This window comes from Buteo buteo, chromosome 14, assembly GCF_964188355.1.
Source record: "Buteo buteo chromosome 14, bButBut1.hap1.1, whole genome shotgun sequence".
In the NCBI taxonomy this organism is placed as follows: domain Eukaryota; kingdom Metazoa; phylum Chordata; class Aves; order Accipitriformes; family Accipitridae; genus Buteo; species Buteo buteo.
In genome coordinates, this window is record NC_134184.1 from 31908956 (window position 1) to 31927458 (window position 18503).

Here is an 18503-nt window from a genome sequence, read left to right on the forward strand (position 1 = left end):
GTCCAGCAGGCATTCCCCAGCAATACACCATTAGACGCTTTTTTCCAAGGGCGGGCTGGAAGCCCGATGTTCTCATGTGAATCCAGAGGCTGAGGCAATGGACACGTGTCTCTGTGTTAATCCAGACCGGCCCCACCCCGGGAGCCCAGAGCACAGCCAAGTGCCCTTTGGTTTCGGGCTCTGAATCTCAGAGGATCAGACTTACATGACTAGCTCTGAGGACTGCGATTCCAGAGACAGACCTTTATCGACCTGCAAACTACCACTGATAATGAGCACTACCTGGGGGTGAAGATCGGGGTCAGGAGAAGCTGGACTGCAGCCTCTGTTGCCAGGTCCCCTGCCAGCCAGGGCTGCAGATGTGATGCTTGCAGAGTGCGTTAGCTCTGAAGGCAGTGCTCATCTCCCTCTCTGTCTCTCTCCATCTGCTGAAACTGGCTGGCAAAGGAGAGAAAGAATTTAGCGCTGTGCAGAGTCTGGCTACCCAGAAAGGCAAGAGGGAAAAAAAAAAAAACCAACCAAAAAAACCAGAGATAGAAATAAAGGTTGATCAGTAATCATGCCTTTAATAGCTTGTAAATATATATATTTTTTTAATTCCAGGCAACTAAGATGTACATTTGTTGTGTATATCTGACATCTGAAAAATCCATGGGTCCACAACCTGTTCCGCTTCATCCCTTTTCTAAAGCACATAAATTAAAGTATCAGTCACCCCAATATACAACAGTTTAATGAAGGAAAAGGTCTTGTTCTGTTTTTACAATTCAGTGTCACCTTTTTATCTGAAGCATTAGATAAGAGTTTTAGCTAGATAATTGTCTTACAACACAAATAGGAAAACTCAGAACTTAGGCTGTCCAGAAAAATTCAAGAAATTTCCACTCCCTGCTCTCAAACTCCACTTCCGAATAAAGCATCAGAGTAACATTTTAATTTCCCACTAGAAAACGAAAGACCCCCAAAACTCTTCAAACACACCTGGGAAACACTGTTTGGACCACAGAGCTTATTAAAGTTAAAACATTAACAAGTGCAATGATTTCCCCTTCTACAACTTCAACGCAGAACCTGAATTCACGTCAGGATGAAGAAGGATAGAAAACCCCAGACTACCAGTAGCCTTTCATGCCTGGAGCTGCTAAATGGCCTCCCACACTCAATTTAGGTATCCAATAAATGCTCTCAGCTTTGAGAGCACCTGCAGACTTGGGGACCCCAGGCCACTCAATGGTTCAGGCTGAGGCCATTTTCAGCATCCCCTTGCTGAACACGGCTCAACCCCACCTCGCACGGCTGGGATTTGAATCCGGGTTGGAAAACGCTGAGGACTCTCCTCTCGCACTGGTGCTCAGCGCTTGGCACGATTCAGCCAAGGGCAGCTGTGGCCGCTGCCCAGTATTATTCCCACTGAAACTGGGGACAGGCTTCTTGCTTATTTTAGTAGGTGCAGGATGACTTTATTAGCAATACAGCATGGGCCTTGACTGAGAAGGGGTTGCTCTTGCCTTTTTCCCATTGGGGAGTACATGGGCACCACGTACCTGGGGCTGCTCCTCATCAGTCTGCTTGGGAGCTGGTGGGAACAGCCTGTGCTCTAGCACAGGGTTGATTGCACACAGGAAAATGGGAGGCAGGTAGAAACAGTTCATCTGGGTGATGTTTTCATCCATTCCCTAGCACTGAATAGAAAACCTCTGATCTAGGAGAAAAGAAAACTTAAAGATGAAAGAACACAAAAATAAAGCAAACCCGAGACCTTTACTGCTTTTTCGTCTCCCACTGTTTTGACTAAAGAACCTAATCTAGAAGTGCAGCTAACTCCAGAGACAAATGTACTCTTTCACAGTCTTGTGTGTGTGCAGCACTAGAACAAAGTCACAACTACAGGTGCAAAGGAACAACGTTACAGTCCTCAGAAGACCTACTCTGTGCACTCACCAACAGCTTGAGTTTGCTGATAAAGTTAAGCAAAGAGGTTCATTCTTCTTGAGCACAACCAGCTTCTATCACAGAGAGATTCTAAACTGACATAAATAATTGTAGTCTTGATTAAAAAGAATATATTATTCTAGATTTTTGTGTTTTTTAGTTTTCATGTAAAACCCCTATACTCTTGACATCTAGGAACAAAGACAAAAAAAAACAACCCAGGCACTTGCCGTGCCTTCTCAAGCACTGTTGTGGTGTTTAAGGGACACAGAGGAACTTAACAGATGAGACTAACGCCTACAGTGGAAAACGCGAGGAGTTCTTCATGCCGTTGGCTTTTTCAAGTCTCGGATTTGCTTAATCAAGTAGTTCTTCTCATCAGTGAATTGTTCGTCATCCGTCCTCTCTTTCTGGAAATTGCTCAGAAACTCAATTAGCTTGGGCTGGTTTTTCAACAGGATCTCCACAATAGGCTGTGTTTTGTTTGGACTGGCCACAAAAACCTAACATGCAAACAAACACAGGCACAGAGAGACACAGAGAGAGAAAAGAGAGAGGGGGATGAGTATCAGTCACAATATCATCCTAAGTTATTTTCTAACAAGTCAGCTGAAGCCTGGCAGGCAGATACTATGCCGCTACCCACCTTGTCCCAAGGCACAGAGAGAGAAGTTAGAAACAAAGCTATGCCTGTTCTTCCCTTTAATTTTGCTCTTTGTGGATAAAGCGTTTGATTGTAAGCCCAGCTGTTGAGAGCGGGCTATCAATTCTCAGCCTCTTCCACATGCAAGACTTAAATACACAGAAATTAATTATCAGGAGAACAGAAAAGCTTTGTGTCAGTATTGATATCATTTCCATACTAAACCAGGCCTAAAATTAGACTTGCCAGCTCTGTTTTGGCTTGGAAAAAATGTCAAGAGGCTCCACCTCCCTCTGCCTAATCCATTCATGGGAGCGTGGAAATTTCCAGCAGCAGGAGCAGGAGGGCCGTGGTGTGCCTGGCACGTTCGCTGCCCTCGCTGAGCGGAGCAAGAAGGCAATGCAGGGAGGTGACACGACGCTCACTGTGGGCTTACCTGTCTTCTCAGATAGTAGTTTTTAAGGATAAACCTAGTGGTGCTCTGATTTTTCCTCCTGCAAAGCCTAAAGCCGCAGGAGTTTTCCAGCTCTGAACGCGACCCCCTGCTCCACGACACCGTTTCTTTAACATTTTCTCTGCCGTACGCGCCAGCTGATGACAAAAAACTTAAGGCCTGTTGTAAAGGCCAGCAGTGGCAAGCTCTTCCTAGGGACCTGAGGATGCCACAGAGATGCAGGCTCTGCGGACGTGAGGCGGGGGGGGCTGGCGGTGGGAACACAGGCACAGCACAGCCCCGGCCAGCCTGGGAAGAGCTCCCACATCTGGCTCGCCTCGAGGTTACCATGGCTGGTCAACAAAACACCGCCCGAGTGCTTGTGTAACACCATAAATAACTTGAGTTATTCTCTACCCGACGAGAAGAAATTAAGGATGGACAGAACTGGAAAACGTCCAGCTTCCCTCCATGCCTGTCCAAACCAGAATGAAAACAAATATCTGCTGACAGTACAGAATGGCATGTTGTCCAGCGAAGTGCAGGTGGCATCACCACTTGCCCAGCTCTGGGGCCACTGGCTCCAGACCCGGGGCTCTTCTGCAGGTTCATTTATCTCTGCTGAGATTGTGCACACATGAAAACCCGGGCTACGACCAGCTGCGCTTGGAGCAGTCACATTACGTGATGAGGAACACGCGCACACCGTCCTGGGGGGCTGCGTTACAGCCCCTTGCCCCCAGAAACAACACCTGGCAAAGCCTGGGACAGGATTCAGACCAGACCCATTGTGAGGCTTCGTATAACATCCCCTAATTGGGACGTACAAGTGGCATGGAAAATGCCACGGGTGGGGAACGTGTGGAAGGAATGGGGCTCGGCACACATCAACAGTGCCACACTAAGTACTTCTGCCCAGACAGGAAGGTAAGATTATTTTTTTTTTTTTTTATTCCATAAAGGTGAGGCAAAGCATCTACTCTTAAACCCTGGCATCCTGATGCCTTAAGAGCCCTAATCCCTGCCTGTGCTTTTGTCTCCTCTGGATCCCTCCTCCTCAGGTCGCTTCTAGGAGCCCCTGCGTCAAGGTACTTTTCCCTCTGCTCTGGGGAAAAAGCTGCAACCTCTGCCATGCTGGGTGAATGCTTCCAGGCCCCAAGTCTTTTACAAAGTTCTCCTTGATCTAGCAGCCAGGCCACGGTCCCTGTGACAGTATAGTATCTATAGTTATTCACACAGTCTTTGCACAGGCCTCCACATTGCCTTTCTCTGATTACCCTGAGCTATAATCTCAGATAATGTCTTTTTACGCCCACCTGCCACCTAAAGCTTTTCAAGAGTAGCACCAACAGCCCCAACTCCCACAGATCTCTTCAGAGCAGCCACCCTAAAATAACAGCTTTCCTGCACGATGCTCCAAGCGCTCAAAGTGCAACATCTTACCAGGGACACATCTATCAGTGGGTCAGCCAGCCAGTTCACAGCTCTTACTGCACTTAATGGACTGTCGATCGCTGATTGTTCTGTGGCAATATCCCTTCTCTTGCAAATAACTTTGATGTGCTGCTATTGATGTGTTGGTTCCCCATATGAGAAATAAAGGGTTTGGGGATTTAAATCACTGCTGAACATACTTTACAGCTTCCAGTCTGTGCCTTATCTAAGGAATATGAATCTTGAAATCTCCTGGGTATGAATGTTTGGCTCTGGCTGAGACTGTGGCAGTTCACGCTCTCAGCTCGAGCAGCCTCGCAACGCAGCTCCTCACGTGCTGACCTACAGCAGGTCACCATGCTGATGGAGGCTGGATACTTCCAGGATTTGCACCATGATTAAGCCCTAAGATGGCTGGACAAGCTTCCTTTCAGAAAAGCAGCACGTAAGCCTATGGGCAGGGATGAGGAAAGTAACCATTACAGATCTTCATTAAAAGCTTTGAATTTTGGAGTTCAGTTCCCGCTTTGCGACCAGGAGAAGAAAACGATCAAGTGAACTGACAGGACCCATATTTTCAGAAATAATCTGATTACAGCCTGACCTTGAACATCTTCCTTCAATGAGTATTAGGCCTCCTTATAAAGATAACTGAAGGCTGACTCTCAAAATGAAGAAATCTAAATAATTCTTCTTGTAAAAGCTATCCGGTCTGCAAACAGAACTAGAAGGTTTCAGTGGTAAACCTAGTAAATACCAGCATTTCATATTGGTCCTACAACTGGTATTACCGTAGCAAATAATTAAAGAACTTAGTTTAATAGAAGACATCACGTCCTGTTTATCTTCCTGTTCAATTATTTATAGATTATAATCTTCCCCTTGCAAAACCATCAAACTTAACATTCAAACAAAGATCATCTTGACTGCCAGTCTTGCTCAGTGTCAACAGGGACTCGTAAAGAGAGGATGTTGAAGGACCAGAAAATTCCTGAAGTGTTATTCAATACTTGGGCTAAGCAAACAGAATCAATTCTGCCAGTATCTACTAATCAGCTTCACAAAGCCCAGGATTAGGACCACCATGAGACTTTACTTTTAAAAGAGCCCCCCCTTGTTCAGAACTCTGTGTTGTCAGAGAGGAGGAGATAAAACCCTGAAAACAGAAATCATTATTAACGCTATCTGGAACATTTCTACTAAAAACGAAGTTTAACTGAAGCTAAAACACTTCACAGAGAACTTTGTTTCACCTATGGTTTTATTATGAAAGGTTGCGTGTTCTAGAGAACTTGATTCAGATACATGAGAGAGACAGAGACCCAAAATAAAGAGAGTACTCATACTAAAATTCCAGCTCTAAAAATATCTGTTTCAACACAGTTCCGTTTTGTGAATATTTGCAAAAGGCCTGGAATGAAAATCAGCTCTGAAGCTTCAAAAGTGGTCCAAAGTGGAACTGTTGCTCTCCTCTCCATTAAGAGTCATACACTGTATTTCTTCAAACAAATATTAAAACCACTTGATCGGAGAATCTGACCTTGTTTCCTTACAATTAATAACCAGGCATCACCATCCCCTGGGACTGCAGCAGAGCAAAAACAATTACAGAGGTTGGATACCCTGGACTGGGTATTGTAAGTCTTACTCTGGGGTCACGCACAATCTTACTGTGTCAGGAAACTGCACACAAGTGCCTTACAGTTCACGTTGCTTATAGCACAATGCTTCGCATAACACTTCTTGCCCTTTAAACTCTCCAGCTAAGAAACAGGACACAGCCCCACACACATGGTTTCAGCTTCATACCAAGAGGAAACTGCCAGTACAGTCAAATTATGTGAGATCATTTGCAGTGCAAGCTGCAGGAGGTAGCTTTGTAAAGTGCACAAAGAGAATGGAAAAATGAAACTAAGGTCACAAAACACAGTGTACCCATTCTATTTTTAGATTTAAACCATAAAATCCATCTTGCTAAATGTCTGCTTAAGAACAAGAAAGTTGCATAATCCCAATTCACCACTACAGGGTGTTTTCCTCAAAATAGCCTAATTGTTTACGTGAAAGCCAAGAGAGCTTGTTTTTAGCCTTTATTTGTAAACACGTAAGGTCAAAGGAATACCTGCACCACGTTCATGCACATCTGAAAGAATCGGTCTCCCCTACAGGCAAACTCAAAGCAGGCTCCAGTAATCACTGTCACAAACCCATCACAGGAGCTGGAGAGCCTTTCCCAATATTTGGTCCTCAGAGTGTGCATGCTCAGGACTGAGACCTCTCCACTGAAATCCATGCAGAGAGCCAGTGACTCACAAAGGCTACAACTCTAGGCAACCCCACTGGATTATTTATGGAGGAGGAGGAGGAAAGGGGGTGAGGTATGTTAGCTTTTCCTTATGATTAAATACTGCCTAATCCTCACGCATACATCGCCTGGGACGTCCAGCTTTACAAAGCAGCTGCAGGCCTTTAGGATGATGCCTCAAGGCAGAAGCTCCATTGTGCTCAGGCAAAAGGAAGAGAAGGAGCTGGAACGAGGAGGAAGGAAGAATGGAAGGAAGCATTGCAAGTGGGTGGTCTGTTTGTCTTCAATTTCCCACCCAAAGCATCCTGAAGGAGTGACATTTTCTCAGAGCCTGAAGGGGTACTGGCATTTTCAGCCACAAAGTGTTCCTGCAAAATACTTTTGCACTAGAGGTCCTCATCATTTTCAGCTCTACCTTACTGTTTTGAATCTTCAATAACCAGAAATTGCCTCAGGGAGGTAAAAGCCATATGCCTTTTCTGGGGTCAGCTAGGGCATGGGAGTGTTGGAATCTGGATGCTTACAAAACAAGCACTTTTTCATTTCTACTGTGTCTAACTGGTGAAACATCTAAATCAGGTAACTTAAACCCAAATCTTTTGGCAGCTCAGACAGAGAAGCAAATACCCACTTCTCAGCAGACCTTTGATTTCAAATCACTGTGGTTAGTCTACTGTAATTTCAGCCAGGACTGCACAGGTATTTTGGCAGCACAATTTAAAAATGTGGGCACAATTTAAAATTTATGAGATTAAAAGCCAAGGACAAGATTCCTCTCCCAACTAGAGGAGCATGGAATTATTACATCTGACAAGGGAACCAGGCTGAGGGACACTAACCCAGAAACAGGAGGCAGGGACGCTGCAGAACAGGGCACAACCAGCCAGTAGTGCTTTACCCCACTCTCTTAAATAGTTAAGAATTTCCTTTAGCAGTTCTCAAGAAGTTAGAATTCAATTTAAGAAGTGAAATCAGAAGAAAATTATCTTTTCTAACCCGCTCTAGAAAGCTAATTGACAATGCAATTTTCTATAACATACCCTACAACTACCACTGGGGAGAAGCGGAATGCTTCTACATCCAGCTAACCCAGTTCCTCAGTGAGGACCTCAAAGGCGAGCTCTGCTGCACCTCTAGAGTTACTCTAGTGTGCACTGGTGGTTATAAACGAGCAATTTCCAGCTGATCAGGTCCTGCTCCGAGTCTGCAATTTCCTCACAACATGCACTACGCACATGAGATAGCGTGAGGAATGCCATGGCCCTGCTTAAATGCTGGAAATGCTGGAAAAAACCAACCACATCCCATGGAGGTTAGTATCTGAAGTCAGAGTTTGGCCCTTTGAACTGAAAAGATACAACATTATCACCACACAGTGTTTGATTTGCTGGACACCCCAAGGCCTCAGCATTACGTCCACATGGTAGCAATTGCAAGTGGTCAAGCAAGGCTGAGCCTGCAATATCTCCAATCTAACTGGAAATGAGATGCAACATACTGGAAAAGGAAAGGAAGGGAGGGAATGGGAAGGCAGAATGGGAGCAACAGAAATGCATTACATGGTTGCACACTGGAATCCTTTCAAGTTATTCCAAATCCCTTCAAATGCCTCTTAAAATAAGCAAAATCAGCTGTTCCCAAGGCCTGGGCCATGCCTATCATTAATTCAGAAACAGCAACTCATGTGTTTAATACATAAAAATCTGGCATTTATTCACAGAGTGTCTAAGAGAGCCCAATCCTCTGATCCCTTCCTTCCATAGGCATCTCAAAGGCTGCAAGTGTTTGGAGCTTGACTGCTCGCTTATCTTGGAGCCACATACCTCCTGATAAGGAGGAGGAGTAGAACTTACTCACAGTGGTTCAGCTGACTACGAAGGAAGTCAGCAAGGGAACAGCTTACCAAGCTGCTTATTTCAGGAAGGGAATTTTTTTTTTTTTAATCCTCCTTGAAGCTTTCTTTTTATTTTGGAAATGAAAAGCTTTTTGGAGAAGCTGCACATCCTCTAAGCCTCCAGACTGAAGATCTGAAAGCTTTTTTCCAAATCAGAAATGGCAGAAGTACAAAACTCAACAAGTCACCCTGAATTTGTGGAGGGTGATGTAACCTTTTTCCAATAGCATGCCTTTTGGTGTGACCTGGTATCTTTCTCAACCATCTTGGGGAAAGATATCCTTACAGGCTCAATATTCCTCTTCTGAAAATCATTAACAGCTCTATTTACATAGTTAGAAATTAATCTGTTCATTCCAAACTAAAGGCAGTTTTGCATAATAACAATCCAACTCACCCTCTGTCCCAAGGCAGAGAACTTTTTTAATAGAAAAATGGTAAACTTTTCACTAATTAACATTAATCATCATGAAGAAAGGGACACTGGTTGGGTCTGGTAATTGTTTAAGACTGCATTAATGATCACTGCAAAAGGACGGAAGGATTAAACTCATTTCCAGCTCAGATTTACCAAATCTTTTTAATGCCTTTAAAAGCAAATTGTGTTTGCGCTAATGCACAGCACCAGCACCATCTACTTTTAGTCTTAATGTAGAGTTTTAGGACTTTTATTTTTATCTTTACTCAGAATCACATGGTAAAATGACCTAAGACTTGGGGGGAAGGTACCCTGGATACCACCTAGAAGCTGTGTATTTTGTTACCTGTAGCATTCACCTCATCGCTACTTGACTGACTACCCTCAGCCCAAACCAAAGTGATGCTGCTTTAGAACTCAGCTGAAGGAATGCAAACAGAAATCAGAGGCTGAGTGATAGAAAGGTTATCAATTAAGACATTCTCAAATGTTGGAAGTGACTGTAAACCCCAAGCTTTGCCTTAATTTTCTGGGCTTTCTCTAGCCCACCTTGAAAGACACTTCTATGAGGAGAAGAAAAAGTCTGCCACCTCTACAGCTCATACTAGCTCACCTTGAACACATGGAATGCTTCAAACTGAATGTTGGGGCTTTTATCTCGCAGCAAGTTCATCATCAGCTTCAGATTTTCTGGTTTGCTGATGTATTTTGTCATGATGGCAAAGTTGTGTCGGTCCAGAATCAATTCACCCAGCAGCTATAGACACAATTACAAAAAAATCCCATTTTTTTTATCAGTTCACCACATTATTTTTGAACACAAAGAAAGCAGCAACATATTTTAATGTTTGCCTAAGAGGTTTCAATATCACTACCTTTTAAAAAAAAAAATTAACTACACTTGTTATCATGCAATGAGTTACTTAATGCCCAGTAATGCTCATCATGTACATACTACAGAGAGGGATCCCACATATGGGCTGGTGTAATAGGACCTGGCATAAGCCAGCTAGGACAGAAGCAAGTGTAGTGCAGCTGTCCCACAAAGACACCTTCACTTCATTCAGATATTACATTAACACACCTATCTGGTCCTATCTGCCGGTCATGTCAGACTTGGTGCTGTAGCAGCAAGCAGCAACAGACAGAGACTATCACATTACTCTCAAGTTCGTTTTAACCTACATTCTGAACCAAAGTACAGATTTGAGGTCAGAGGAAAAATGATAGTGCTTGTTCCATAGAAACAGCCCAATACTTCACCAGAGGTCCAGGAAAGAAAAGACAGAGCGAGCTCTTGTGCATTGTAAGAAGAGCATCCTAAGCACTTATGTCTTTTTTTGTTAGAAAGTACACGGCTGCTCTGTTGCCATACATGCATCTTGATATTCTGCCTAACATGGAGTTCAAATTTAGAAGGAAAGTGCTGAGAGACTTTACTTTACCTTCAGAGATTGTCTCTTTGTTACGTAATTCTCAGAATGAAGGAGTTTTTCATAATCCTCAAAGATCTAGAGTAACAAGAAAACACAAATGCATCCAATTCATGTCCATCCTTCCTCCTCCTGGTCCTTCCCACCCCAGAGGAGCAGCAGAGGATGCAGCAGTGCCACCCTCTAACACTTCACTGCAATGCCAGGGCCAGCCTCATGGCCTTTTTTTCTTGGCTGCTTATCATGCAGTGAATTAATGCCCAGGAACACTCCTCTTCCAAATACTGCAGAGAGCAATACCACATATGGACTGGATGTAACAGGAGCTGGTGTAAGCCAACTAGGACAGAAGTAAGCCAGTGCCCGTACAGCCTTCTCTTACAGAGGGTGAATCCGCTGCCGGGACACGTAGGTCCAGCACGTAACGTCTACTTACTCATATCATGGTCATGACTTGCTGTGTGATTTAATACAATACCCCAAATTGGTGACGGTGCGTCCCGTGCTGGTGTATGCCAAAAGCTCCTTTTGTGAGGTGCCACCTCACCAGCCTTCAGCACCCTTGCTCGTTAAAGCCATTTGCCCAACAAGGGTCACTGGGAGCCAAGCGTGTGTTGGCTTTTGCAGGATTGGGCCAAGGGAATCTTGTGGTCAAGAAGACCGAGAGAGAAGGCTACGATATGTTCAAACCATCTACCTAACAAGCAAAAAAACCCAACGCTGCTGTCCAAGAATTACCTAAAAAAATGCTCACTCCCACAATTTATACTTAAAAATTTTAAATGTTAAACAAACGTAGAATGGGGACTGTTCCAGAGCAGTGCTTCATTATTAAGGGAAAAGATTAGCATAAACACTAATTTTGCTCCAGTTAAGCTGCATTTGTGACTCAGCAATAATATGCCTGATCTTTATTTAACCTTCTTGGTTACTCTAGAATGAAAGAAATAGTCTTCGGTCTTTTCACTTTGGCAATGAAATAAAGAATACCTCAGGTAACACAAGAACATAACCTGTGGTCTTAATTCCACGATCCGTACCAGTTCAATTTTAGTTGATTCCAGTGGAATTTTTCTGACCCACATTTGATTCAAAACCAAGCCAAAAAATAAAAGTGAAAAATGGCAGCAAACCAAGGGACTAATTGCCTGAGGATGGTAAGAGGAATACTCACACCTCAGTCCCCCATTCAGGTACACATAATTTCCAGTAATGTTAAAACTTCTTCCAGTAACTCTTCTCCTCTGTCCCAAAGTATTATAAATAACACCAGTCTGGCCCTATCAGTGCTGGAATATCACAAAACTGTTTAAAAATGTGCACCTTTTTTTCCCCATGATCTATTTACATACAAAGTTTATAGTTCCATTCACATATGAGGAGACAGGATGCACGCAGAGAGGAATAAAACTTGCTTTTAAACCCAGTTCTCCTGAAACCTTGGGGTGTGTCCCCCAGGTGTGTGCAGAGGGGGTACCTGTATTTCAAACACCACACAAGGATTCTGCTTTAGTAAAAGCAATGCTTAGTTTTGCATATAGTCCTACATGACTATTTTATGTGGAGCAGGAAACCCTCTGCTACTGAAAGCACACTTTTTGCAGCTAAGCACGAACAGATTTTTTTAAAAAATTCTTCTAGCATTTATACTTACCACATCATAATTTTGTTCCAGAAATTCTGCTACCAACAATTTGTGTCGTGTTAACAGGTCCTGGGGAAAACAGAGAAAGGTTACCTGAGTGTGCTCATTTGATTGCCCCTTGATTCTCAAACGTATTTTAGCATTTTTTACCAGGTCATCTTTTGGGAGGTATTTACAACATGATTCCTAGAGACAGAAAGCTTTTAAAAACAATACTGCATTGTGTGTTTAGTAGGATTTTAAGAACTTGGCTAATGCTAACAGAATCAATCTAAAACTACTCTAACACTCTTTCTTTATATTCCTTTTCCCTCCCACCTTTTCTTATGGTCATCGGTCATAGTACACAGTGCTTACAATAAATTGGGGTAGGGGAAAGGAAAAAAATAAACAAACCCTTTATGGAGGGATCAGCTATGGTCCCAAAGCCAGAAGTGATCTACATGTTACCCCACAGCTGGAAATTATACTAAGCTGGATCAACTACTATTGCTCATCTCCCAAGAATACAACAAGGAAGACTCAAAATCAACCACTGTATACATACATTTATTTATTTAAAGCCTAAAAGTTAGGTGCTGATCTGAGCTAGCCATCCAGACTCCCTCCACAGCCACTCCCTCCTGGGAAAGGGCTCTCAAGTAGGTGGGATGAATCCCTTCTGCAGCTCTCTTTCTGCCCAAGGTGGGCTTACTGACACAAGCATTAGCAGACCTTTTAAACAGCTGGACACGTAATGCCTCCCATGCTAAAAAAGCCCAACTAATTCAAATTTAAATTAAAGCAACCTCTCCCACAGAAGGGGAATGCTGGTGCTCAGAGACAGAGATGCAAATGTTCAGCTCCAGAAGAAATCAAATCTCTTTACTGGATGAATAGCTATGAAATGAAGTGTCCAGTCTGAGGCATTTAAGTTTAATTTTTATCTTATTGCCTCTTTTAAAACGTAACACTGCTCACAATAAATGCCTAATGAAGTCCATTCAAGTCAGTATTTTTTCAGTGAATCAGTTTCTGCTATCTTTTTCATCATCTCTTCCTTGGTTTCCTTACCCACAGTCAGAGACTGAAGCTGATAAGTAGCTGAAGCAGATGCACAGACACATCCTCTACAGCATCACAAATAAAAGAAATCCTTTACATACTAATCATTTAATTTATTTTTACCATCAATTATAAGAGAAAAGCAGAGTGCTATAAAATCCAGTACATGTTTTTAATACATTCCTTTATTTAGCAGGACTGCAACGATAGCAGTTTAAAAGGCTGAGTGCAACAAATGTGATTCACAAGCATTTATGCAGGGCACTTAGGAGGCAACTACAACATTTTTCAATAGGGGGCACAAATGGAATATAATCTGAAATGAGTTTTTCATAGAAAATCACGAGAGAGTGTGGAGGAGCAGTATTCAATCAGCACTCTTTCCAAGCACTGCTGGTACTCTCCACAGCTGAATGAATCTTTAAATACAAGCTGCTTTCCTCTGCATTTTTAGCAGCTATGTTTCCTCTCTGCAGTGCACCTGGCTGAATTTAATTAAGAAGTACATCTCCATATCATCAAAAATTCCAATACTTCCCTACTATAAACATCCTCAGACTTTAACGCACATTTAATTAGCCTTCTTCTGGTGCATAGACTATCCAAGGCTTTCAGCTCTGAACCAGACACCCTGGTGGCAACACTACAAACCCAACACAGGGGAAACAGAACTGAAAACATGAGTTCAGTAAACCAACCAGCGAGCAATCACAGCACTTATTTTTACGGTATTAGAAAGGAGGTAGCTCCACATTTCACGATTCAGTCGCTTCCACATCACTTCTTGCTGTTCCAGCTATTCAGAGTAACAGACAAATAGGAGATGAGATGAACAGCTGGTTTATTTCCAGAACCGACCATGTATCAGGTCAGGCAATTTAAAATAAGGGGCAATTTAAAAAAAATGCAGTTTATACATTTTCCCCAAGCATTTTAAAAGGTGATTTCTGCCCTATGTCTGAGGATGAACTGCCCTCATACTCTTCTCTTTCCAGTGCGTGTGAGGATGTAGAATCCTATTTTTAAATCCTGCTAAAAATACACTCAGATCACAGGGGACAGAAGTTCCACAGCTGTAGATCCCTGAACAACATCAATCCCGCTTTTCTGGGGAGGGTCGCAGCAGTCTGCAGTCCCTGCCACAGCTTAACTGACCCTTGTCCCCACCCTGCCTCCTGGCTGGGCTGAAGACTGTCCATCACCAATCAGACACTGCTGTCCTGCTCAAAGCAGGACCTGGGGAAAAGATGCAAATTTCTTCTGTCAAGCTGGGAACAGAGTCCAGGAGCACTTTTTGCTGACCAGAGACAAATACTCTTCCAAGCATAGGGTAAAATGCCAGAGACAGAGGATTAAATCATCTCAGTTATGTTGCATTTTTATACAGTCCGACACTGTACTTCTGTTTGTGTTTCTGTGCTACTTCCACTTTCATAACATTTACCTAATGAATACCACAACAGTGCAGCTTAAAATAATGGAAAGATGCTGCTATTGATTAACAGGTGGTTTGAACTGGTAATCCTGCTCAACTCATTATTGAAGAACGCAACATTATCTCCATCATACAAACCTTTACCCCATTCAGTTAGTAAAAACCAAGGCTGGGTTTTATTATGCGTTGAATTGCTGAGCTGAACTCCAACATTCTTTACAGTTATTCCTAAGGTCTATCTAATCATGTTTCTAATTAGCTTTGAGAGGAAAGAATGAACAACTTGTTTCTACGACAGCAAGGAACTCAATGATAAAAGAAAAAAGGAGTTACATCTATATTTATAAGAGTCTTTACCCCAGAATTTTCCCCAACTTGCTTAAATTATTTTTCAGAAATAAACTAATCTTCCCGTACATTAAGCTCATAGGCACCAAATTTTGCTCAAAGACTATGCTAGCACCTTGCAGGAAAGATGGTCACGTACAAACTCCAAGAAATTTGGCAAGCTTCACCCAACTTCATTTTTAATACAACACAGAGACTCTATACAGAGTCTATGCAGTGCTTTCACCTACTTAACTCTTAGCAGTATGGTCCTTACACTGAACCACGGGTCACAAAAGTAAGCATACGAATACGTGGTAAAACAATCAGCGGGCACGGCATTAATCTAAACTTGACTGCCGTACTCAGAAGGACAGCAAAAATTACAAGGAATTCAAAAGTTTTAAATTATTCCTTCTATTTACTGTTTGTGGTCATGATGGGTAGTGGTTTTGTCTCCAGGGGAAAGTAGGGAGAGGAAAAGGCATTTTACAAGAATGGTATGTAATACATGATTAATTTGAGTTTCAAATGGTTGCATAAAAGACCTTGGGTTATCAAGATGAAGAACATTAGTGAACTGTAAATCTGAATTGAATTAAAGAGTCTTTGGGACTTGATCACTGTTGTGAATCCTGTTACAAACAGACCAAGGATTAATTATATCCTTTACTGAACAATAAAAAAAGCCACCCAGTTTAAAGGCAACAGAACATTCAGTGATGACTGCTGATAGAGTGCCATTTTTGACACAACGCTATCATGCAGGTATCAAACAATTTACCTTGAATGTAGCAAAGGCATCAGAAGCTATATCAAAAGTTGACATTTCCACATATTTAAAAAAGTCTCTGAACTGTTCCGAAAAAAGTATAATTTTGGCCAAGGGTTCGTGCCGGATGCACTCTCTCAGCATAATTCCACAGCGTAAGGCAATATTTGGGGATTCGTATCTGAAGAATAAAAAGAAACAGAAAAGATCAAAATGTAGAAGAACGAAGATAAATGGGCACTTTTCCAGCAATGGGGAACTTTGTAGCATAGGGATCGCCTGCGCCAGAGGGGACACAACACGTGGACGGCAGCTCCCAGCCACAGCACTATACCCACCTGCCTCGGGACCTCAGCCCAAAGCTAAGGAGCAGACACACAGATAATATGGCCAGTGTTCCCCATCGCTAACCTCTGCCTTCACAAGCCAAAACACATTTCGGTGTAAATGTGCATTACACCTCCTCTCTGCAGAAAGTCCATGTGGGGAGTGCGTAACGTTTCAACAGAGCTCCTTCACCTTTTTAGATTTATGAGAAAGCAAATCCCATACAATATAACAATCTCCCTTTTCAGATTTAATTCTCGGTTCCTCAGTTTATCCAAGAAAAATGTAACACCTCATGACCATCCAACACCTCCCACTCCTCTTCTAGAGAAGATCGCTCTAGCATATCAATGTGTCTAACAAGGAAAGTACGAAGTCTATCCAGGCAGTCTACACAGAATAAAGCTTTCTGTAGTTTCTGAAGATTTTTTTTGCAGTTTAGGAGGAATTCTGCTCAATCCCTCCTCTGCAGAGGCTATGACTTTGTTCAGGAGACAAGTATTCGTTCCTCAAGTTACAATCCTGTTATGGCACACGCATTGCAATAGCCAGGAGCCAGCACACTTCTCAATCTTGGAGAGGGAAGGAGAGGGGAGGCAATTCAGATCATCTTCTCTTTCTATAAAGTCTTGATTTCTCTAAAGCTGAATTTAATCTGAAACAAAACTGTTAGAAACACAACTTTAAAAAAAAAAAAAAGAATGAAATCCAGCAGTCAGGAAGGACTTAAAATTAACTTCTTCCAGCAATCTTCAGTCATGTGAAAGTGATGAAGTCCAAGGAGACAGAAAGCACGCTCTGTTTCAATAAGCTGGTTATACTATATCAGAACTGTGTATTATCACCAAGAGCTCATCAGCATCATTTTTCCTTTGAACAATTAATTTCTATCACTAGGCCAAAAGAGGAAGAAAAAAAAAAAAGAAAGAAAAACACAAAATGCCATCTGTGCTGTAAGTGAGTGGGGGCTCAAATTTACCACCAGCTTGCAATTTAAAAGAATGGTAGCGTTTTGCGAGCATACCAGAGCTGCATACTTCAACCTCACGTCAACAATAGTTGGCTTAATGAAAAATGAATTACTATTTGAAATAGGCAAATGAAACTTCCCACCCTCAAGGAAATGCAGGCACTCAAGCCCCTATTTGTTTCCTTTTGGGAAACATTTGCAAACGTGAATTTATAACTCTTTAGACAACAGAAATTTGCTTATGTTTCCCATTGAGGCATACCTCTCCTCAACTCCATTAACAGGAATACTAATTTTCAAGGAAAAAGAGGCAGAGTTGCACCTAGGAGTGCAGCCAGGAAAATATTTAATAGTTGGCTAAGGAATATTTTGGTTGGAATAAAAGCAAATTACATTGTTTCCAGCACAATAACTTTTTAAAACATAAGTATCAACAGAGTCATTCTTAGTCAAATGCTCCATTATCTGGAAGTGGGTTTGGCTCCTGGAATATGCCTGGAAGAAGTTTACAGGCTGTCCCGTCATAACTGGCATGTTCTCTGCACCCACACTTACATGCAAAGCCACCAGGCAGGAATGATAGAAATGTGTTTCAAAATCACTTTTAATAAGCAACTAGTGCTCTGTGCTGACGTATTCCCACAGCGTAAAAAAAAAATACTGAGCTGTTCTCTGTTTGGATGAACTTACAACCTAAAGAAACCTCCCCATACTGACTACTGGGGGCAACCAGAAAATGAAATAATGGGCTTGAAATACTTCAAAACATTCACTGTGGAGGCTGAAAGAGGCAAGACTGAGAGCAGAGGTGCATCTCGGTGCAGAGGGAATCGTACTTGCATGGCTAGTGCGGAAGATGGTACAAGGCAAGGAGCACAGGCAGGAGATTAGGAAGGCATCAAGCCTGGGAGAAACAAGGTCTTGACAAACAGCTATATTCTGATCTGATTTTACACTAGCTTCTACAGCCTGAGTTTATCCTTGGATAAACTTAAGGGGAATTCTGCAACTTCAGCCAATATACCATTAAAGCTTTAACTGCACTGCGATGTGAAGAGGTCATTACAAAACAGATCGTGGCAGTGACTAAGTATGTTAGAGATAGCATGTGGCATGATATATATTCACAAAGGAGCTTATAAATTTCTCACTTGTGAGAAACAGTGCAAGTGCCACAAACTTCAAGTCCTCTATAGTCACTGTAGTAGAGGGAAGATATTTGAAATTAAAAAGGATGAAAGTTATTTCTGGGCTAACGCAATATGCTGAGACCGGAGAAAAAATTTGGCCCAAATATATCTGGTACTCTATATACACCAAACATTGTATTCATCTGAAATCCTACTCATACACAAAGCCTGCACACACAGAAAATGAGATACTATTAAAGCAAGTCCTCATGCAGCAGGAAGGTCAATTAACCTACCAAAGAAAAAAAAAAAAGTAGTCAGCTATGTGCTGCATGTTTTTCTGAAGCTGAGAAGCTGGAAG

General features: G+C 42.4%; 1 protein-coding gene across 14 annotated transcripts in view; it reads right to left on the reverse strand.

Moving 5' to 3' along the window:
- Window positions 1-546: 546 nt before the first annotated feature.
- The window catches only part of CAB39L (calcium binding protein 39 like), a 65394-nt gene continuing 47437 nt past the window's right edge, over window positions 547-18503 (reverse strand). For all 14 annotated transcript variants that reach the window (XM_075046251.1, XM_075046249.1, XM_075046240.1 and 11 more), the window contains 5 exons: window positions 15728-15896; window positions 12147-12206; window positions 10505-10570; window positions 9673-9816; window positions 547-2435 (listed from right to left, as the gene is read on the reverse strand). In XM_075046251.1, the coding sequence (XP_074902352.1) occupies window positions 2256-2435; window positions 9673-9816; window positions 10505-10570; window positions 12147-12206; window positions 15728-15896 (619 nt within the window). In that variant the 3' untranslated portion in view covers window positions 547-2255. The remainder of the gene's footprint in view (window positions 2436-9672; window positions 9817-10504; window positions 10571-12146; window positions 12207-15727; window positions 15897-18503) is intronic.